This window comes from Ursus arctos, chromosome X, assembly GCF_023065955.2.
Source record: "Ursus arctos isolate Adak ecotype North America chromosome X, UrsArc2.0, whole genome shotgun sequence".
NCBI lineage: Eukaryota > Metazoa > Chordata > Mammalia > Carnivora > Ursidae > Ursus > Ursus arctos.
In genome coordinates this window covers 28,968,066-28,992,287 of record NC_079873.1, presented here as the reverse complement: position 1 = coordinate 28,992,287, position 24,222 = coordinate 28,968,066, and the positions used below count along the sequence as shown (strand labels likewise).

Here is a 24,222-nt window from a genome sequence, read left to right as displayed (position 1 = left end):
AATCTTCAGCTCGGAGCGCACAGTAGGTGCTCAATAAATGTGTGATTAATTACTTAAAAATATGCCATTTTTCTATGCCAGGCCCTGGGCTAGGGCTTGCGGGGCACAAGAATAAGTTAATGCCCTGGGAGGAATTCAGATCTAACTTGGCATAGTGCAAAGCCGAATGAATAAAGGTTTTAGTCAACGCGCAAAGAACAGAGCCCCAGAGAAGCCAAGTAAGGTTTATTCACATTTTGCAGGAGCTCTCTTACCCGTTTTAGCGCGGGCGTTCGCTAAGCAATTGCCCTTTATAGGGGGCGCAAAAGGAGGCAAGCTCAGAGAATAGATGCGGCGGCAGGATTGGGGGAAAGTTAGGAAATAGGAAAAACTGCGGGGTTTTCGGGTCCGAGACTGAGTCCGTCCTGGGTTTGAAAAGAGGACTATGCCTTTTGTCACTCTTCTCCTTCCTCCAAATCCCCCGGGAGGAGAAATTGGCTGGGGGTGGGGGGATTTACATCAGAGAGACCCACAGAGAGTACCGCTCTTTGCTACAACGGCCACAGCCCAAGAAACCTATGAATCCACAGCTGACGCCTTCCAGAAAAGGACCCACCCAGGCTCGCTAAGAAAAGGAAACCCACGTGACAGCGGAGGGGGGGGGTGGGAAACGAGGGGACCCCGGAGCGAAAGAGGCCAGGGGCGGGGCCGAAGACCAAGCCACTGCAGGGAATTGCCCCGCGCAACCAGTCCGGGGCGAAGGGCTCGCACTGGGTTCGGCGCGTGCCGGACACTGCGGAGGAGACAACCCGTTCCGAGCGCGCCACGCACTGGGGATCAGAGAAGAGGGACCCGTTTCGCGCACTGGCAAGGGGCGGGGCGCGCGCTAGCCTCTCGCGCTGGGAGCGGGAGCTCGACGCCGGCCGGGTGCGGACCCACCGCCCCTCCCCGCTCGGCACCGCCTCCCGTAGCCCGGGGAGGGGCCGGGGCGGAGCTAGCCTGGCCGCGCCGGGGCGGAGCGGGCGCCGGCAGAGCGCGGCCCGGAGCTGGCAGTGAAGGTCCGCGGCGGGATCGGCGTCGCTGCGGCTGCAAAAGACTCCCGACCCCGGCCGGTACCCCTCGCAGACTCACCTTCGCGGCGCGTGGCGGCTCCGCTGCTTCCCTCCAGAGGAGGTCCGGCTCACTGCTCTCCGGTCCCGCCTGGCGACCTCGCCTCCGGCGGGGCGGGCAGCTGCGGCGCCCGGGGCATGGCTTCGGCGGGCAGCGGCATGGAGGAGGTGCGCGTGTCGGTGCTGACCCCGCTGAAGCTGGTCGGGCTGGTGTGCATCTTCCTGGCGCTGTGTCTGGACCTGGGGGCCGTGCTGAGCCCGGCCTGGGTCACGGCCGACCACCAGTACTACCTGTCCCTGTGGGAGTCCTGCCGGAAACCCGCCAGCTTGGACAGCTGGCACTGCGATTCCACGCTCAGCAGCGGTGAGGACCCGGCGCGCCGCGACCCCTGCCTCCCACCCCGGACTGCCCCGTGCCCCACTGCCCGGACGGCCACCGCCTCTCTCCCCTCCTTCTGAGTCCCCTACCCTCGTCCGCCCCGCTCTGTCCTGGCCCTTGGCGGACCCTTGGGCTACAGCCGCCTCCCCGATCCCCAGCCCTCGTCTCTCCCCGGTCCTGGTCGCCAAACCCAATGCGACGTCCCACGCCCTCTCCGTCCTCCCGTGGCCATTCCTCGGGCTCTGGAGTAACACGTATGCTGTTTGGGGTAATTGATATCATTTAAGGCGAGAACCGTGGGGCTGTGTTAAAAATGCGACGCCTTCCACACTCGTTAAAAAAGAGACAAGCAAAACCGCCCCAACTCCACCAAGACGCCGTGGGTTCTCTGCTTGGTCTTCCCCACTCTCTTCTCCCTCCTCTCTCAAGGAGGAATTTGCCTGAGTTTACCTCTTAGTGCCCACGTTTCTGCCTGCTCTACTCCACTTTGTCTCGGTTTTCCCCAGGGAGTTTCGGTTTGGGTTTTATTTCCTTAAATTTCTGAGGGATATGGAGAGTTGGAAGAGAGACAGGCGTAATTTCCTTTCCTTTTTTGGTGACACGTCGTTGGTTGTGAGTTGCCCTTCTTTCTCTTCCTCTCCAAATACCTCCTCTCTCCTTCAGACCTTTCTCTTCTCCATGAGCTACTTACTCACAGATGCCTGGAAAGTTGTGGCTTATTCAGCTAGCACTGGAAGCTGCAAACGGATGGGGTGGAGGGTGGAGAAGAAGGTAGTCACTGGGGCTACCCTGCCCCGGGGAGGGGGGCTTTCCTCTCTCCTTGATCCCCGGTTGCCTTCCCCTGCGCCCCAGTTACGCCGTTAGCAGAAATCTGCCAACTTCCGATTTCTTCCAGTAAACCCTTTTTCTCGCTAATCTTGATTCTTCAGCTGCTGGTGTCAGTGCAGAGAAAGGGGAATAAAGGGAGAGGACCTGCCCGTGATTTTACACTTACCCACGCGTACCCCTAAGAAACTGATTAAATTCCTTCGTGACAGTTTGTCTTTTTTGGGACTATTTATGAAGCTTTACTGGAGACGTTTCAAGTTCCAAGAAAGTTGAAATAGCACAAATGCCACACAAACCTGACTTACTTTTGTCTTTGGTTCCTTGTTTCAAGAAAGATTAGTTCACTTGGTTAAGTTTCTTCCATAAATTTGATTTTCTGTTTACAAAACTCTGCTTCTCTGATTTTACTTCAAAATTCCCATTGCGGGGTTTCGTCTTTGTTGCTTAATTCACTGTGGAGGGGACTGGTTGGCAGCAGGAGGTCAACATTTAGGTCTTTTAATTCTTTCAGGGTTGGTTGTTTACAACTAAAGATAAAATAAATTGGTAAAATGCCTTTCTTCAGTAACCAGGGGATCCAAATAAACTTCGGAGAAAATATCTTTTCTTTCTGCTCTCCAATAGAAATGGAAATTTATGTAGGAATGCCAGCTTCTGCATGTCTCCTTAGCAACGGGAATCTTTTGCCCCTTTCTCCTGTCTCTTGAAATAATAGCCCCCTGATTGCATAAAGACTTTTGAGATAGGTTAGAGAAACCAGCCTCTACTCCTCTTTTCTTTTCAGACCTGTATCCTTTTCTCTTGGCCAGGAATGTGGGGAATGGGGAGAAGCCAACCGGAGTTTGTTGAGCAGTATGCAGTGTTTGCTAATCTCTCCTTAATTGCCTCCGTACCCATTTATCTCAGCTTTTTTTTCCCTCTCCAGGCAAGGAAATAGGGAGACTCAAGCTTGATGCAAATATAGTGGTAAGAGGTCTCTACAAGGTGGAAATTGGAGGCAGGGACAGTTTCTGATTTTTTTTCCCCCTAAGCCCGTTAACCTACCCTTCTGCTGAAACTCATACCACAGCATTTATTTCTATTTGGGTTCCTGAAAATCAGCTTCAGTTCTATTTTGCTTAAAATAGTTTTCATCCCAGAAAAAGTGTAGCTGGTGAGCAAATGGTGTGGGAGGCATGGAGATGGTTTTGTTTGAGGCTAACTAGAACAAGTTCTTGACTTTCTTTATGTAGTAGCAGTTCATTTTTCCTCTCCAAGGCAGTGGGTGGGGGGTGCAGGAGGAAAGGAAACAAAATATGGAAAACTGCTCTCTCTCTCCCCCACTTTACAAAATGTGCCTTCTTAAAATGTTCTGTGAACTTGAAGCTTCTATCCACAAATGTTTGGAAACGAAGAGGGAAGCTTCAATTGAAACGAGCAATGCTTTTCTTGCCTGTTCCAGAGGGCAGGCAGCTTTTCTCAGTCTGTTTGCTGTGTGGAGTAGCAGAAAGCAGGGAGGGAAATGTCTTCTCTGAAGATTTTAAGAGATCCACTTCATTGTCTCTTGAAATGAATTACCTCGGGAGGAGCCACCAAGGACAGTTTTACTGAAGGCCCTTCACCAGGATCTTCGGGGCTTAATTAAAAACCTTTGTCTTAATTAAAATTAAAACTGCTATGAAGAGGCGGGCTTGTATTTACAGAAGGGAAATTTCAGGAATGTTTCTACTGACGACAATATGTCCTACTTAGGCCCAGTTCCTACGGAAACTTTCCCCTCAGCCATTATTTTTAAAGCTGCATTTTAATTTTGGTACCAAATATGCGTTGTTTGCTGCTTATAACCCGTTTTATGGTTTTAAGCGAAAGCAGAACCATGCCTTTTGTGTCCTGGTATATTGAAGATTGCGTCAGCACTTCTAGGATGAACCAGTAATCTGGGTGTCAGTCAACTGTAATGCTTTCTGGTGTCCCAATTCAGTGTAGGGGGACAGTCCAGGCATTCATCTAAAACTATAAGTTTTCCAAAAAGACAAATGAGAAAAACGGCCAGTAGACTGTCATTCGCGGTGGAAACAAAAAATAATAAAGTATGCTTGTTAGGAAGTTTCGAATAGGTAGTACTCACATGGCTGCTGGCCACAGAATTATTGAAGGATCATTTTCCCCACTACTGATTTTGGCAGCCTTTTAATAAATCTTTAATCAGATTTTTTTTTAATGGTAGTCGTGTTTTTGGCTTTTGCTTAGTCACATTTAGTTTTGATAACTTTTGTTTAGAATACAGTTGTTAGGATTTTATAGCTATTACAAAAGAATCCTTAGTGCAAATAGGATTTCTCAAGTGGATACAGAATGCTGATGCCCTAAACTTGACATCAAATGTGCTGCATAACCTCTAGGGTGGTTTTTAAGATTTATAAATATATAGCCATTTCATATAAGGCAGATTCCTCATTTGATTTCCAAGTGATTCATGGACCAAGCAAAAAGCAAGGACATACAGATAGCCAAATGAACGTGTTTTACTAATAGTAATTTTAAGATATAACAAGTGCATTTATCCATCTTTCCATCTACAGAATCTATGCATCTTTTCCATCCATGAAGTACTTGATCAAGTAGTGCCTTTTTCAAGGAATATTGTTAACATCATTCGTGCACTGTCCTAAAAATAGCTTCATTTGTAACATGAGTCACTGGCAGTTTTGAAATGGCAGTGTGCACTGTATGCTAATAACAGGTGAATATTATTATTTTCAGTTGACAAGAGGTTCTCTTAAGAGTGCTTTATATGTAGCTCATTTTCTTAAAACTAGTAGAAAATTCCACTTTAACAGGCATTATAAGAAAACCCACCTTAGGTCATAGTTTAAGATAAACCAAACTGCCTAAACAACTGCAAATCTTAGAAAATCTGAGGTTTGGTGATTCTGAATTCAGATGTCTGTCCTCTGTGCATATTTTGAATCCATATCTTCATTGGGAAACAGAATGGAATTGGGAAACCTCACAATGTGACTTACTCCAGGAAAGGTTCCACTTCTTCCTCGACATGAGTTGATACTGATGCATGTTTACAAATAGTTCTGCACGCCTGGAGGTCAGACAGTTAGACGCTCTTCTGGCTTCCTGAAAAAGAACATAAGTAGAACAAATGCAGTTTTATTTAACCTACACAGCATAGGTGGGTGGAAAATTATACAAAGAGTAGCACTAAGCGCCAAAACTTTCTCAATAAACTGGAGAAAACCAAGTATAACTTATTTCACGATCTTCATGATGGTTTTTCTTTTACCATCGCGTAAGATTTTCAAGCTCCCAAGATGGACTTTTACAAAGGACGTTTTAATTTGTGGGCAGATACAATTAATTCCTCTTTTGCTCACATTTACAGAATGATTGTAATCTCCAGGGAACCATTTAGATCAGTCTTTGTCAGCAAAGGGATTTGATGGGTGTGCGAGAAGCCTGGCCTTTCATAAAACATTTCACAATAAAACCAAAACAAACAAAAGCATATCTCAGGCAATAGATTTTGCTTGCTGTCAGGAATATATTTTAAGAATTTCTTTCAAGTTTCGGTTAATGGTAAGAACACTTAGTGAGACCAAAGATACACCCAGTACTACTAGACATATTAGTGAAAAGGATTGTAGATGCTTTAAAATAAGTCCCTGGAATACATTACCTAAATACCACAGTAAATTTCTATATGAACAATATTAAATTATAATGTAATCCTGTAGGAGGGCAGAGTAGTGTTGTGGAGAATACAGGAGGCTTTAGATTCAAACTGCCCTGAATTTGGCCACTTTCCATTCGTGTGACCTCATATAATTTAATGGTTTCAAATGGTTTCTCATTAAGATTAAATACGTAAAAGTACCTGCTCATTAGGGTTGTGTTTGTTCCTTATTATATATTAAGAAAAACAAGCCCAAAGTGGTTTTTTTTTTTTTTTTTTTGGATAGTTGAGGACTCTCCCACCCCCTTAATTAAGGTAAACTCTTTGCATTGAATAATGAAGTAAGCTGTTCGTTTCAAATTTAAATTTTGCTATGCATTACCAGACATTTAATAATGCTCTTGGTAGATCATGATAACAAAACTATTATCTAATAGCTACCCTTTTTATCAGTACTATTACAGGGCAGACATCTCAGTTATTCCCAATGTCACAGTAAACTTGCTAATGTTATTCCTTTATGTTATTAAAGAGACCAGGCATTTTGTTAAGTTTACCAAGTTTTCTGTCAGTGGTAGAGATATTTTTTCCCAGAGAGTACCAGTTACTAATACTGGGAGACAAACCACCTCAAAAGTTGGTGGTATAAAAACAACAATATTATTACGTTCATGACTTCTGTGGGTCAAGAATTCAGATAAGGCATAATGAGGATGGTTTATCTGGGGCTCCAGGATGTCTGGGGGACATAGCTGAGGGTGACTTGAATGGCTGGGGACTTTAACATCTGGAACTGCAGGATCTTCCAAATGGTTTCAGTGGGTTTGGCACCTTGGTGGAAATGGCTGGGAGACTGGGCTCGGCCGGGACAGGCCTTACTAGCATGGTGGTCCCAGGATAATTGAACTTATTACAGGATGAGTGGTTTTCCCCAGAATGAGGGACCTAAGAGAACCAGTCTCTGTCTTAACTAGCCTGGAAAATCAGAGGAGCTGTATGGCAGCCCAGATTCCAGGGGAGGAAAGCTGGACTCCCCTCTTGATGGAGCAGCAGCAAGGTCCCATTATAGAAGAACATGGAGGATGAGAGATGCTGTTGGGGACTTTTGAGGCATAGAGTCTGACACTGAAGTCTAGCTGCCAATCTGCATTCTTACTTTATTGCCTCTGAAGAACAAAGACAACTACATAGCTTCTTCCTTTAAGAAACTGAATCAGGGGCGCCTGGGTGGCTCAGTTGGTTAAGTATCTGCCTTCAGCTCAGGTCATGATCACGGCAGGGAGCATGCTTTCTCCCTCTCTCTCTCCCTCTACTGCTCTCTCTGCTTGTGCTTGCTGGCGCTCTCTCTCTCTCTCTCTCTCAAATAAAGAAATAAATAAAATCTTAAAAAAAAAACTCTGAATCAATTAGATAAGTAAAATTTGGCTGGGGCAAAAACTGCACTTAACACATGGCTTTAATGATTGGTCACTTGTATGGGGCTACTTTAGATTTGGAATCAAATGAACTAAAAAACCTAACCTGTCTACAAATAGAGAACTTCTACCACTCTCTATAGCTGACCTTAAGACATTTTGGTTTATAGTCTCAAATGACCAAGGCTCAAACTGATTAAGAATTTGGCGTCTAATCTGCTACTTTGTGTTGCTGATAAAATTTTAGTTTAGGGTTTTTTTTTTTTTTTTTTTTAAAGAATGTTCTCTACGAGTCTAAGGAGATAGATGCTTTGTACACGAACACTAAAATGTTAAAATTTCAGACAGGAGCCAAGTTTTGTAGCGCTGGAAAGGTGTTGGAGTTGCAGAATTATTTTTTGTTTGCTTGTTTTTCCCTTAATAACAAAATTCTTTTCCTGACAATTGCCCATATATTGAATTGCAGAATCATAGCACATTTGGAGTAGAAAAGATTTTAAAAGTATTCCTGCCCAGGCAAATTTCTTACATGGATAAGAAAAAATGAGGAAGATGCAATGGTAGTGACTCAGTAGGGACTGTACTTGTCTGAAGTATTTTTGCAGTGTGCGTTTTCACACTTTCCTGTCACATTGCAGGTAACTATCTTTTGGTGTTTGAAGGTGTGTTGCGTATTCTCATGTATGGAACTTTGGATGCAGAGGTTAAGTACTACACATGAGATAGATGTCTACTTTTTATAATCATTCAAGATTTGATTTCACATAGAATTTAGGATCTTCAGATGGACTCATATGTCAGTAAGTCCTGTTAAGTTTTAGATGTTTCCTGTCATCAAATTTACATTGTTGGCATGACTAGTCCTTAAAAATCAACAAAACTTCTTTTTCTTTAAGTTTTGCCAGGATAGGATGCTTTAAAACATCTGTTTAATTTTAAGTTGAATCATAATTGCCAGTATGTGGAAGGCGGCCATGTAAATTTCTTAAATTGATTAAATGAATACAAATTTCACGAGATCAAGTTATTACTGCATCCTGGCTTTTTTTTTTAAAGATACATTTATTTATCCAAAGAGACTGATGTTTCCTTAAACAGAATTTCATCCTTATATGTCAAAGGCATCGGCAGTTAAATCTTACCAGTCTTTTCAAAGTATTGGATCATCTCCCTTGAAAATTAGGCAAGGACACCTTTCCTTGCCCTTTTTTGCTACTGTATTTGTGTGGGATTTTGAGACACTAGTAGACCATCAATTTTCTATTCTATTGTAGTCTTCTTGCCTTTGGCACCAAAGACTCCCATTAAAAAACAAAACAAAACAAGGCATCCATAGTTCTCAAAGGACGAAGTTAAAATATGTAGATCGTTTTTATCTCTAGCAGCTTATATTAACTGTTGGGAGGTTTTAAATGATAGTTTAATGAGCCACGTTTCAACATAATGTCACCTATTGATTCTCTTTCCAAAATATATGTTTATTAGCAAAAAGATGTTTAAACGTAGAAGCTGGGACCTATGAGTGACATATCCTCAATGTGTAAAAAAGGCACACCCACAAAATAACTCAAATTTCCATCAAAGGGGGTTTTATTGCTGTTGTGTTTTAAAATCCCTAAACCAAAAGTTCATCAAAATGTTGCAGTAGTACTTTGTGAATGTAACGTGGTGTCTATTCCTAGGTGACTTAAAGAGAGAAATGACCTTTCCCCTTTCCTGTCTTCTCACATGTGCCCAAGGAATTAACTTTATTAAAACATATTCATTGACTTCATAGCAGGGCGTAGGCATTATCCTGGTACAGAATTAGCAAGTTTGCATGCCAGCACTGTGCTAGTTAGGGACAGCAAGGTGATGAATGAAACACTTGCTTTTAAACAACGAAATCATATAAATGTACAAAGTAATATAAAGGAGGAAATAAAAGTTTAAATTCTGCAGGGGGATAGAAGAGATCTAAAGAAGTTTGCTAACAGGGAACTGCTATCTTGCCAATTTTATCCCCCCCATATTTACTAAGAGGGTATCTCAATACGGATCGTGGGTGACTGGCTGTCTTCCGTCTACCCTTTGATTATTATTAGGTACTCTAAACCCATCACAGAAGATTTTCAGTTGAACAGAGGAAGGTCACCCACTCCTAGTTCTGGTGTGGGTTTTCTTCTTCCTGCTTTTCCAGATAACCATGTTTTCTAAATTGTATCCTTAGGTTTTTTCCCTAAGAGTGGGGAAGAAACGATGTTCAGTGTAACAAACTCATCACAACTTTATGAAAACAGTATGATTAGAAATTACTGAGAAATACCTGTACCCTTTAGATAATATTAGTTACCATCAAATGCTAATGAAAGCTTTTTAACATAGTACGGGGTAGGAAACAGCAGTCATTAGTGGTGATGGTGTGTCTTTTTTGGGGGGGGGGCTAAATTCTGCAACATGATTTAATAGCAGGCGTCTTTGCTAAAGCACTGTATATACTGGTCTTATTTGGGGGAAAAGATACCATATGTTATGGTATTTAGATGATAAATTGCATTTTCACCAAATTTTCTAAGATAGAATTCTGTGAAGCAGTTGAAACAACCCTTGATTTGTTAAAGAAAAAGAGATGTGTGTTCTTCAACACAAAATAATTCAAAAGACTTGAATGAAATTGTCATGGATTGAAAATTAGTAACCTGTCCGGTACTTTTGGACAACCAGAATTTCCTAGAATTTTGGCAAAATTAACCTGCATTTTGGTTATTAGAGTTGTTGCATCACTTACTTGCGTGGTACCTGGTATCATGTATGTGCTTAAAGTCAGGTGGGCACTGCCCTTTTGACACATTTTTTTATCCATAAATTGGCCCGAAGAGTAGGACTCTTAAGTTGTATCATTGCAACTTGATTAACAAGGTAGGTGCTTCTCTAATAGTCCATTTCACTTTGTGCAGCACAGTGTACAGTGTCCATATTGTCATTTTGTAAAAGACACATAGTTTGCTTTAAATGTTTGTTTGCATGTGAAGAATGTTAGATTTGATATTAGTTGATTGAAAAGACGTCATTTTAATTATTGAAATTAGAATCGGAATTCTTCTTTTGCCATCTTTGTGTCTGTATCTCATGGAATAGTGGAAAATTAATGCAACACTGATGGATTTAGGTCAGAATGCAACTTAGCCAAGAAAACAAAGTTTAAACTCCCTCAGTAATGGTTTCAGTTTTCCACTTCATTTCCCACATGCAGACTAAAAAAGTGAAGTGTATCATTTGATACCTCCAGAAATATTTTGGCTGTAACAGCACCGTTTTGATTCATTCTTCAGACATGAGGAAATGGATTTACTGTCCAAACCCAGAAGTATGTAGCATTAATCTCAAATTCCTAAATTACAATTGATGAAAATAATTCAATGCCATAATTTCTAAGGAGATGAGCTAGTCAGGAAAAAGGCATGGTCTTCTGTGAAGAGATGGATGTGTTAGAGAATTTGGGTTTGAAAAGTTATTCTGCAACTGGAGCTTGTTTTCCCCTCCACAAATATAAACCATCCCAGTATTTCCCATTCCTGATGATAAAATGGAATTGGAAATACTGAATTCGCTTTCTGAGTTCTCACCAATATAATTAAAATAAATTTAAATGTTTTGCTATACATATGCCCAACAAGTGAATAAAAGTATTTAGAAGAACTGAGGGTGTTCTGGGGATGAGTGAAATGATCTAGCTTATGTGGGTGAGTTAGGGAGGATTTATGGATGACCTCTGAGGTGGTGTCAAGATGATAGGAAACAGTGATACTCCCGTATTAAAACATTAAAATACATTTAGGAAACTACTACCCACCCAAACTGTGGGAGTTGAATTTCTAAGGCTAAAAATCTGTTTCTTCATTGCTGTTTAATTTTATCTAATTTCCTAGAAGAAGTGGCAATTGTGTGCTCAGGGATTTACATACAGTAGAACTAATTTCAGCGTATAAACAATACCTACAGAGGTAAATAAATTAGGCAGTGTTTGACAAGTTAAAGGTTTTGAAATGAGGTGGGTGAAGGAAAGCTTTAGGCACTGGTGTGGTACATTTGACCTTGGTTCAAAGGTATGGAAACTGTACTGTCATTAAGATTTTGCCTTTCCTGAAAATTGGAAGTAAACTTTGACCACGAATTCCGTCAAGGAATGTGAATTCTCCAATTTGGCAATTATAATGTGGCTTATAGAATTTTCATAATGCAGTGGCAATTTCAGACCAGTCTCAAGTATTAGACCGTAAAGTAAGTCAGCACAATTCTGCAGAATACTAAAGCATTTATAGACATTGGAAACTCTGGTGCCAGCTAATAAAAATACCTTGAAAGAGGACTTGAATTTAGTTCCTGAGTTGCATATTAATGCTGGACTTGATATTACGATATGAGTACTGCCCAATTTTGATTCTGTAACTGCGGGGGAAAGTATAGCATTATATATATTAATTCCTGTTATTTTTTTCCTTTTTTTAAATTTTTTACTTTTTTTTTTCTTGTTTTAGAGAAAGCAATAGTAGATAGAGAAGCACACACTTATCTTGAGCCTTGGCTTCCATAGGTGCACTTTCGGTGCCTTCTGTGTGCCACTGTGTCACTTTCGCCAAAATACAGTAGTCCCCTTCACTCCCCACCATATCTGGGGGATATATTCTAAGACCCCCCGGTGGATGCCTGAAACTGTGGGTAGTACCAAACCCTATATATGCTATGTTTTTTCCTATTCACACATACCTGTGATAAAGTTTAATTTTTAAATTAGGTACAGTAAGAAATTAACAACAATAACTAAGATTATAAAACAGAAGTGTTACAACAATATACTGTAATAGGAGTTATATAAATGTGATCCCTCTCTCAAAATATTGTATTGTGCCATACTCATCCTTCTTGTGATGATGTGAGATGATAAAACGCCTACATGATGAAATGAAGTGAGGTGACTGATATAGGCATTGTGACGTAGCCTTAGTAGTCAGTAGCCTACTGTTGACCTTCTGGTGATTCGTCAGGAGGATCATCTGCTTCCAGACTGGACTGTGTTTGACCGTGGATAACGGAAAGCATGGAAAGTGAAACTGCAGATAAGGGGGGACTGCTATACTCTTAAGCAGAACCTGCCATATACTACGGCAGCCTCATTTCAGGTGTGAGTTCCAGATCCAAAATGTTCTTCTCAGCCCATTTGAGTCTTCCCTGGTTTATGGACCCAGGATGTCCATTTTTTTCATCAAAACTGATTATAACTTGTTTTCTGAGCTCTCAGAAACCAAACCCAAATTTCAAATCAACTGGCCTGACATTGAACAATGACCAGTGTTAATTGTGCAGAGCACTGCAATTTGTAAAATAGCACCATGGCCATTGATGTTCTGCAGAGCTGGTTTATGTTCACTGCTCTGCTACGGTGTCAGTTTATCATTTATAGAGATGTGTAAAACTAATGCAGAGTAATAAATCTCTAAGGACTCTTAACACTTCATCTGACTAAATACTGTGAGGGCTATAAAATTGTGGAACTAAGATTGATGTAGAAATTAACCAATTATGAGAACTTAAAATAGATGATTTTATTTTAAGAAATGGGGCTGAAAATTGGTAATTTTATGACACTTTAATTTGTTTTGCAAACACTGAATATGGGGTAGCGAGTATTTGTGGCATGCAAACCTTCTAATGGAAAAACCATTAGTGTAAAGACAAGTTTTCTGGTCATTTATTATAATATTACCATAAACTCGTTCAAGTTCTGTAGTATATAACAAAACATTTTATATGTATATTTTGTTAAATCTACATTTGGTAGATAAGGAAGTATATGTGGATACATGAAGCCCAGCGTATATTGTTTTAATGGCCATTACTAGGTGTCTGTAAAACTATTTTTCACTTTTTAAAAATTCTCTGTATTCTAGTCTTGTTCAACAAGAAAGAGGAAGTGGTATCAGGCCCATCTGCAGGGTCCCTGACTTTAGCTCACCGGTAAGGGATGCAGGCCCTAATATTTCGACAGTGGATTCTAACTATTTACTGAAAGAGGCGCGATGCTGTAAGCACTGTTGTCAGCTTCAGAGTGCCTAGTGCTGAACCGTGAGAAGTGCCCTGGGTCTCACTGACAATGGTAGCCTTATCGGACCACTTTTTTGGCTTCCTGATTGTTCAACTGATCAGCGAATTAAAGCTTTGGTCTTGGGCAACCTGCCTGAGTGAATCATTCCAAATGGATATAATGACAACAATCTCAAAACTTGGCACTGTCTGCCAGAGATATGAGCTCAATACCTCAGTCTAAGGCCCAGGTTCGGGCCAGGACAGTGACAGACAGGGCCCAGTTCTAGTCTCTTGTAAAATAAAATGGCTTCTCCGTGTGAACAGGCGTTATCTATGGTTAAGGACCAAAAGGAAGGGTAGCAATATTACAGTGTGATATTGGTAACGTGCATTTTTGACTTTATGTCTAGGATGACTTTCTCATTAGCCACAACCCTCAGTACTAAAAATACACATAGGACATTTAGAAGAAAATAAGGGAGTACCTCCTGCCCCCCGCCCCCGCTTCAAATAAATAAATAAAACATAAAAAAAAAAAAAAGGGAAGAAAATCAGAACTGGTTGTATTCACTTTCTTTTTAGAACTACTTCCTGTGCTCTAAGAGGTTCCCTTCCTAATAGGTTCTAGTCCCTTTTAATAAGTGTTATTCTCCTGGTGGCTTCTATTGTTTTATTGGTTTTCCATACAACATGAAGTATTACTATTTTAAGGAAATTCAACATTTTGTGAGATTTGGGTTTTTTGTACTTTTCGATTGCTAAGTTGGGTGGGCATCACTTTGCACTCCTGTATTACTCACTTATCAGATTGACTTCATTATGAGATTATTAATGTCTGAGAGACCTTTACATACAAAAAAGTTCAACATTTTTAAATGGTACATAAAGTACAGACCAGAGGTAGTGAATTTTAGCTGGAGGGTCAAAACCAGCCCACCACCTGTTTTTTGTAGATAAAGTTTTATTGGAACGCAGCTATGCTCATTCATTTACATATTGTCTATGGCTGTTTTCACACTACATAGCAGAGGTTGAGTAGTTCCAACACAGACCGTGACCCACAAAGCTGAAAATATTTACTGTCTGGCCCTTGTGGGAAAATTTTGCCAATTTTTTTCTATCTTAGTTCGTTTTTACAAAATGCAAATAAATACAGGTATTTTAGCTATTCTTAGAGGATATTTAAAGTAGAGAAAAGTAATCAAAATTCCTTTTTTTATTTTGGGTTAAAAGTGGAAATAGTCAAATGTGTGGCATTTTATGCATAGATATTGGGCTGTGTGAAAGAGCTTATCAGAAAAAAGCATTCTTTTAAGTTATTTTTTTAAGTGAGTGAATATTTAGTTGTATCTTGACTTAAAATTGAGTCTGTAAAAATTCTTATTTAAAGTAATTTGGAGAAAGTTGCTAAAAGTAATAATCATTTTATAAAAATAGTGGTCCAACTAGAAAGTTTTCAACATAGTCTCTCTCTCTCTCTCTTTTTTTTTTAAAGATTTTATTTATTTATTCGACAGAGATGGAGACAGCCAGCGAGAGAGGGAACACAAGCAGGGGGAGTGGGAGAGGAAGAAGCAGGCTCATAGCGGAAGAGCCTGATGCGGGGCTCGATCCCAGAATGCCAGGATCACGCCCTGAGCCGAAGGCAGACGCTTAACCACTGTGCCACCCAGGCGCCCCTCGACATAGTCTCTCTTAAAGAATTTGATAGATGAATGGATGGATTTTTTTTTCTACCCCAAACACTTTGATACAATAAAAATTTTACTTATTCAGAAATTTCAACTTAAAAGTTTTCGGAAGGGTTTCTATTATGTTAAGTGAAAAATAATTGTGCTATGTATAAACTTTTTCAAAGAAATTTAGAGACTTCCAAATGTAAGGATTATTCTTTTGGTTTTTTTTTTAATTCAAACCTACATGCTGTTATGGAATAAAAAATCCGTAGTATGGCTATCCTTTTAAACTCTAGTTGAAAGCCAGATATACTTTTGTTTGAAGTTATATGGCTTTGTTACAAATAGGTGGCATAAAAATGCTCTCCACTTTCTTGCGATTCACCTTTATATTTTAAAAGTGTGGATTTTTTCTGTTTTCTCCTTGTTTGTTTGTTTCCTGAATACAGTGCGAGTTCTGGTTCAGTGCCAGTTATAAATCCAGAATTTATTAGAAGGCAAGGATGTGGAAGAGGACACTTGAGGCAGAGATATATAAGTATAAAGAAAAGAAGAAAATCCGAGGGTTTTATAGGTTCCTCCATTCATCCCTTATCCTACAGTGGTAAAGAGTGCACTTTGGAAGCTTTCTGGAGGGGTAATTTCAGAGTGCAGCATCAAAATATCACGAGTTCTTGACTTTGGATAGACTACATTGCAATTTAACCATGGATTAAAGTCTATTTTCGTTTTCTGCACATACATTAAAGCGAGGGCCAGAAGAGGGAGCCTGGGACTTCCAAAGGACCCCCACTGAAGAATGTTCTGCACAGTATCATTTTTTGTGATGCTTCCTAAACTGGATAGTGCTTTCATATATTCACTTTGCTGCTTCTTGGAGAACATTCTCCTCTTCTTATGGAATGGGAAATGGGCCAATTTTCTGTCATGCTATTTCTGTATCTTCATAGGAAATGACACATGCATTTCAGCGAGGTTTACGTTTCACTCAGCACATGGGAGACTCAGAGTATCCATGTACAGAGACCTGTACACAGCACATGGTCAATATATGCTTGCTGTTTCCACGTATGAATGAAGAAGGGGGGCCAGCAGCTCTTTAGAGTACGTTTTGGCTCCCTGGGAATACTTAATTTCACAAATCATCCTTGTGGTAAATACGACAGTGAGATTAGAATGAAATGAAAGAGAGGAGGAAAAAACAAACAGCAACAAATTCTCCTGATGCCATTTTGCTGAGGGAGTTGTTTTAGAGAAGAAGAGGAAAAGATAAGCAAATAAAAACTGGTTTCTTTGGGGGGGGGTGTGGTATGGAGAAGGAAGGCTTTACAAGAAAGGATGGGGGGGGAGAATGAAAGAATGTATTACTGCCACACAACAACATGGGTGGATATCAGAGACATAAAAGCCAGACACAAAATCAATATCCCAGACTTAAAAGCCAGGCACAAAAGAGTTCATACTATTTACATAAAGTTTAAGAACAGGCAAAAATAAATCCGAGGTCATAGGTGTCCCTTACTAACCTGGGTGGGAGGGTGATTATCGACTGGGGAGGGGCACGAGGGAACCCCGGTGATGAAAATGTTCTATATCTTAATGTAGGTGGTGGTTATATGGGGGTATGAATATATATAAAATTTTGTCATATTCTCAACTTTCATACTTAAGATTTGTGAACTTTATAGCTCAATAGAAAAAACAATAATAATGAAAACAGGTTATGGAAAGGACACCCAATTTACCATGAAGGCTTAGTAGAGTCCTTGGAAAGTGTGGCAAACCCCTTGTCTAAAAACACTGCTGAGCTTAGCATAAGAGACTTTTCTGAATAAGGACGTTTATAGTAATTTTTGTTGCAAAACATTTCAGTTCCTAGAGGATGCTTAGCATGCAGTAAGATCCCATATATTTAGCTGCAGCTAGGTGCAGGCTGCTAAACATCATTCTGTTGATTCTTTGAGGATTGACTGCTCAAAAGCAATACCTTTCTTTTTTTCTTTCCAGATTGGCAGATTGCTACTCTGGCTTTACTCTTGGGCGGTGCTGCCATCATTCTTATTGCATTCCTGGTGGGTTTGATTTCTATCTGCGTGGGATCTCGAAGGCGCTTCTACAGACCTGTTGCTGTCATGCTTTTTGCAGCAGGTAAATATATATATATATTACGTTCGAACCAGTATTCACATTGCAGGAACCTTTCTACCATCCCTCGCTTCTCATGCAAAAGCAGTATGTGGTTGTTGCGTTACATACAAATTGAGAGACATTTGTTACAGTTTAAGGTAAATTGACTAAGGGTTTGTCATTATTATTAGTTTTCAGTATGTTAAGCATTTCACAGAGCACAGTGGCAATTTCTAAACTTCCATGAATAAGTAATAGTTCTTGACAGGGCTACTGCCTTACGAATTGCAGCAGATGTATTTGCCAACCATCTTTGCGTTCAGCTTTTTTCCCATCCTTTTACTACCCCCTTGGTGATCTTAAGGCAACATGATTTTTTCCTGACATGAAACTGGAAAAAATTCCAATATATGTAGCCTTAAAGGTCTAAATCTGTTTGGAAACAAACATGCTTGTAATGAAAAATGATAGCATATAACTTGAACCATCAGACCGTTCAGTTGTATGCAGTCACTGGCAAGCCGTTAATTTAACAACCATCCTTCTATGAAGCACGCACAGCTTGGATGAAAATATCAAGCAAGGTAAGGTGGAGGTTTTGCTAAAATCAGGGAACTATTTAGAAAGGGGGTTTACAAGACTAAAAGCCCAGTCCATTATTTTATGTGTTTTAATTTTCATTTGTAAGAATAGCCTTGAATATATTGTTCTTTTTGATTCAAACTGAAATATTCTTGTGGTGCCTTCAATTTACCCTGTCAGTCACGTCTGATTTGAAGGCTGCAAAATAAGCCCCTGTGACTGTCAATAATGAAGACACTGACAGAACCATCTCGGCTGTTAGATGGATTTTTTTTTTTTTAAGCTGTTTAAAGACGGGAACAGATGAAATTTCTCAGGATTTCAAGTGTAGGGTCAGCTAAAAATATAAGATCTGAAGTATTCTGCTGCCCCCTACTGTTTGTGTTCTTTTTTTTTTTTTTTTTTTTTTTTTTTTTATACCCACGAAGACTGCTCGAAATATATGTGTCATGAAAACGAACGTCCAGAGGGCTGAATGAAGTACATCTAAGTCAAATCTTTTAAGTGACTCGCTCAAGATTGCACAGTAGTTACCAGCAGAGCCGGGGCTGGGAGGCTGCTGAATTTTGAACTAGTGGCTCATTCACTACTGATTGATTCATTCATTTATTCCGCTGTTTATTAGGTGCGTCTTACAGACAGAACATGGCATTAAGAGACCCATGAAACTAGCTAAATAGCACCACAGATACTTGCTAATAGAATAGAAACCACTATTACAAAAAATAGTTTGAAGTCTTAGGCATTGGCCGTAGTTGATCTCCTGTATAATAAAGATCTCTGTTGTGAATAATTTAGTACATAGAGTCCATCATAGTTCTCTAGTTTATATCTTGGTTCATGGATTTATCATGGATCATTCTATCCTTAAAATGAAATAACTTGATATTTTAATTTTAGTATAAATTTGTCTTTGTAGCTAGTATTTATTAACAGTGATAAGATAATTAATTGTAATAGAATTTCTTGATAAATTATTCTGAAATGACATACATTCCTTAAAACTGGAATTATGTTTTGAATAATTTTTTGAATACTCAGATATTTGTGATTTTAGAAAGGTATAGAAGTACTCTAGACATTCTCTTATAAATATCCAATATTATGGTGCTACCTAGTTACTGTCTCATTTAGACTTTAATTTACCACCATAATAGCATATACAGAATCTAGAAAGAAATCCATTGTTTATAGCACCTATTATAAACGTGCTTAGAAAAATAACTAGCAGTTTCTGGTTCTTTCTCAAAAAGCTCTGTATGTTTTCCCAAATATAGCAAAATTTATGAAAATGTGAAAATAAGTACTGGTTGTAACAGAAAACATGTTGTAAATGAACATAAGTTAAAGGTAATGGATTTGGTCAAAATAAAGATTACGATTTAGCTCTAGCTACTACAAGTATTAGTAAATTATAAAGTAATGAAAGGAATCCCTACAGCAATATTCATATATTCATATTCTACCCTCTGAGACCTAAAGCAAGCATTATACTGCTACATTTTTAAAATGTGCATGTGCTGAGATTTAATTTTACTCATTCTCTTTTGACACTGTGCTTATGGAAGCTTTTTTTTTAAAAAAAATAACCGTTAGTTTAGTGTTCACTTTGCATATAAGCAAGGTAAAAACTTACTGGTTATTTGAAGCATGTCATGAAAAGATTTCTCTCTCCCATCTGAAAACCCATTAAAGAGTAGCCTGTAGCTGATTTCTGGAAAAGATACTCATTTCACATAATAATCCATTATTGATTTGGGCATAAGATTAACAAATTTGGAAAATCTGCCCACTTGAAACAATGCTAGTGAAAAATCATGGCTGTTTATTTTGCTTGCTTCATAGTAAACGTACTTATTCTCTTGGTTGGCCTGTCTCACTTGTAATTCAGTTTAGTGATTCTTTGTAAATGTGTATTTGGAGCCATTTCCCCTTTTTGCTCATCTTGGTCTGCTTGAAAATAGTCTGTGTTTCTCTTCTTGTCTCAAAATGTTTTTTTTTTCAAATAATACCCAGCCTTATCTTGGTGTTGACACACAGAGAATGTTATGTATCTCAGCAAAGAAATAATCTTTTTTTCTGCTGAAACATGCAGTACATAAAATCAAAACAAACATAGCACTACCACTTGGAAACATCTCTACACCGGACTACATAATTAAGTCAGCACTATGTACTATGCCCAGTACAACACGATGCGCAATAGATAGTTGAATGAATGCTGGAAAGATGATGAAGGCATGTGGCTTATAACTTGACAGGGAAAAACGGGCACTTAAACAACTAGCTAACTCTAGTGCAATTTTTCTTAAACCATTTCTCTCTTGGCAATTTATGAAGCATCAAGTTTCATGTGAGCACAAAGCTCAGACCAAAACAGCTCAAGAAAGTAATAGTTATAAAAATGTTTTTTTTCATTTATTCATGTTTTCATTCACTTATTTAACAAATACATGTGGGGCACCTCTAGTATGTAGGTATACTGCCTTGGTGTTACATTATATACTCCAAGGGTATTTACTAAAAGCTGATGAGTAAATCTCATAAAGGCAGCCAACCGTATTTTAAAGGTTTTTCATCTTCCCTTTTTCCCTGAAGCCCCTAATTTAGGATGGGTTTGTTACCTGCCTGAATAGTTGCTAGAATTGCTAAGAGCTTGTCATCACTGCAGCCCATCTAAAACATTGTTCCATGTTCCACAACTCTCTCACTCACTGGTCCTAGAAGTCTGGACTTCAGAATAAGATACTATCTGTAATAATAAGGTTGACAACAATAATTAATTGAGCACCTACCACGTGGAACACTGCTAGACACTTAGTATATTACTATTTCTAACATAGCAATCTAAAGTTTGGGTATTTATTTTCCCCATATTCTCAATGAAGAAATAGATTCAGAAAGATTAAGTGATTCCCCAGGGTTATCCAGCTAGTAAGTTGCGGAGCCAGGGTTTCAGTTTATCTTCAGTATGTGTAACACGTAGAAAAACAAGAGCAGAATCAGCCTTGAATTTTTAATTCAGCTGCCAACTGTGTACTGCAGTTGGAGTCCATCCTGTAACTCCAGTTACTCCATCTCTTGGGGGCAACACCTGAAGGAAGCAACTTGAGGTGTCATAAAGACCACACACTGATCAGTGCAACATGACTGAATCATAGCACATCATGAAAGTGTGCACATTTCCAATATGGATGAGTATAGCATATTTCTTATTGTGTAACTGACAGTGATAGGTAATATATGATGGGATTGTAACTGGCATCTAGTTCTCACTAAAGAGTTGGTGAAATTAAAGGGGCTGCCTCTTTATAGGTCCTCTTCTTTTATTGTCTGGTTTTGCAGATCTTTTTTATGCTCCACTGGGACTTACGATGATTGTTTCCATTTTGTAAGGCCTTTAGTACAAATTGCAAAAGATTCTCAGTACTCTTATTCAGATTTTAAATAACAGAATCCCCACTAATTTTATTAATGATACTTCCTTTCTGTTCTATCTGCAAAAAGCCTTCTATAAATGAATGTTTGTACAGAATGGTGGGTTTTTTCCCCCAGCTCCAGCAACTGCTTTCCACCTCTGAACTATCTCTGATTAGAGGCTTGCGTTTTGCAGCCCTCCACACCATCCTGTTATACACTGAGGTGGCCGGAGGTATTTTTTTTTTTTAAGATTTTATTTATTTATTTGACAGACACAGCGAGAGAGGGAACACAGGCAAGGGGAGTGTGAGAGGGAGAAGCAGGCTTCCCGCCAAGCAGGGAGCCCGATGAGGGGCCTCTATCCCAGGACCCTGGGATCATGACCTGAGCCGAAGGCAGACGCTTAACGGCTGAGTCACCCAGGTGCCCCTGGAGGTATTTTGAGTCTAGATTTTGTCAGAAAAACCAGTGTCCAGCTTAGATTTCAAACCAAAAGGGAATTCTGTTCACAGATCTTTATCAGTATCGAACTACCCTTTATCTAGAACAATTTTATAGTATCAATGCCAATAATTAATTTCATATGTACTACAATTCTTGGTAGTTACAGATTAAATTTTAAAAGGAAAAGAAGGGGGTGCCTGGGTGACTCAGTCGGTTAAGCATCTGCCCTCAGCTCCCCTCATGATCTCAGGGTCCTGGGATTGAGCCCTGGCTCTGGTGCTCAGCGGGGAGTCCGCTTCTCTCTCTCGCTCTCTCTCTCTCGCTCTTGCTCTCGCTCTGTCTCTTGCTCTGCCCCTTCCCCTGCTCATGCTCTCTCTCTCTCAAATAAGTAAGTAAAATCTTAACAAAAATAAAAAGGAGGGGTGCCTGGGTGGCTCAGTGGTTAAGCGTCTGCCTTCGGCTCAGGGTGTGATCCCGGCATTGTGGGATCGAGCCCCAGGTCAGGCTCCTCTGCTGAGAGCCTGCTTCTTCCTCTCCCACTCCCCCTGCTTGTGCTCCCTCTCTCACTGGCTGTCTCTCTCTGTCAAATAAATAAATAAAATCTTAAAAATAAATACATACATACATACATACATACATACATAAAAAGGAAAAGAAGATTGCTTCATATTCACCAAATTACCATTTTCTTTTTGTAAACATTCTGTATTTAGAGACTTGGCTGGTAAGTCCTGTCAATTCTGTCTCTAAATTATCTTCTAAGTCTGTAGCTTCTTTTCATGGACCACCATTACTGCCTTAGTTGAGGGTATAACTCTTCCTGAAGTGGAACATCTCTGTTCCCAAATTGGAACTTCCTCTTCTTTATTTTTCCATGGTAATATCCAACTTAAAATATCTACGTGACTCCTTCCTTTCCCTTTCCTAGAATCCAGTTACTGAGTTTTTCTTTTATCGTCTTTTCTTCACCTTCTCTCCCCTTTCTTTCCTGCTGGGGTCACCTCAGTCACCACTGCATACAGGTAGCCATGCATTGACTAGTCTTCTACGGGCCTCCTGACTCTAGTCTCCTTCCCGCTTACGGTCTCTTACACACAAACACATGAGGTGTAGTTCTCAAATACACATCTGGTCTTGCCACTTGTCCCTTTGGCTTTCCCAGAGGCAGAACGCAAGACAAGGAAACAAGAGCAAGTACTTGGTCCGGGAGGCAAAAGCAGGGATATGCAAAATGATACAGAGAAGGGAAGGTAGGCCAGAAAGAGGACATCATCAAATCAGTTGTTGCTGAAGGCAGCTGGAGCTTAAACTTCCCGGAAAATTCTGGAAACCGGTTTACAGCACATACCTCAGAGTTATTTCCTTGGAAGGACTAGGAAACTGGGGCATTTAGAAACCAAATTCTGAGAGTCACTGGTAAAGGCTGAGGTGATGCAGGGGAGCCAGCAGTGTTAATTTCCCAGAGCACCAGGCCTGCCCCACAACCAGGCAAAGTAGCTTTCATGGCCAGAGGAAAAGTCAGGCAAAGAAGTGCAGGTGCTGCTGATGGTTCAAAGTCAGGCTGACATGTACTAGAGTGATGAGGAGAGCATATGGATAGGGCACCAACAGCATCTACAATTCAGATAACCTCTGAGATGTTTTCCTGTAGAAACCGGTCTCTTATTTTTTATGATACACTAAGCCTTTTATAGTCTGAACCAAACCTTTCCATGGGAATGTACCGTTTATTCCAACCTTGTGAAATTTTCTATAGGTACACCCTCTTATACTGCTAAGCTCTGTACAAGGTGCTGCTTTTTCCCGGAGGTCTTTTCATTTTTGTCTTCTGACAAAGTCCTGTCCATCCTTCAAGAACGAGTTCAAATGGTGCTTAATCTTGGAAGCCCTTCCTTCTTTCTCCAGGTAGAAATGGTGTTTGGAATATTGTTAGAGTTCAGTAAATGTGTAAAGAATGGATCAGTGAGCCTCTGCTCTTACTGTTGAACACATTTACTTGTAATTATCTATGTGTCTGTTTTCACCATAGAGTATGAAATATGACCGGTCAAGGGCCATGTCCTGTCTGTCTTATCCCTTTCACCTACCACACAGTCAACATCCAATAAATGATTGTTGAAATATCCCCATAAATGAAAGTATTGAATATTTCAATATTGAATATTTTCAATGTTTCAGCATTGAAAAATAGCCCCTTAAGGAAAACTAGACATAAGACAAAAATTAGTACCTCTAAGTTCTTGTCATGCCTCTATCCACACAATTTCATGGTTAGTAGTTTCGTTGCCTCTTTTCAAAAAAGTGGAGAGAGGTATAAAATGAACTTCAAATTCCCTTCAAATTCTAAAATGCTACACAGCCTCACTTATGTTGCCTCTGAGGTAGAGCACAGAGAATACCACAGCTGATGCCTATTATGTTGCATTGATTGGTGGTAAAGTAGAAATGTAAGTGTGATGATGTTTTCTTGAGTTCTGGACTTGGTTTGTTTGTTTGTTTTTCCCTTCATAGCATCTACAAAAGGCAAGGAGCC

At 40.0% G+C, this 24,222-nt stretch overlaps 1 protein-coding gene across 1 annotated transcript in view; it reads left to right on the top strand.

The window, feature by feature from the left end:
- Positions 1 to 964: 964 nt before the first annotated feature.
- The window catches only part of TMEM47 (transmembrane protein 47), a 30,162-nt gene continuing 6,904 nt past the window's right edge, over positions 965 to 24,222 (top strand). Inside the window, exons 1-2 of the mRNA XM_026513280.4 lie at positions 965 to 1,452; positions 17,124 to 17,264. Of these exons, the coding sequence (XP_026369065.1) occupies positions 1,227 to 1,452; positions 17,124 to 17,264 (367 nt within the window). The 5' untranslated portion in view covers positions 965 to 1,226. The remainder of the gene's footprint in view (positions 1,453 to 17,123; positions 17,265 to 24,222) is intronic.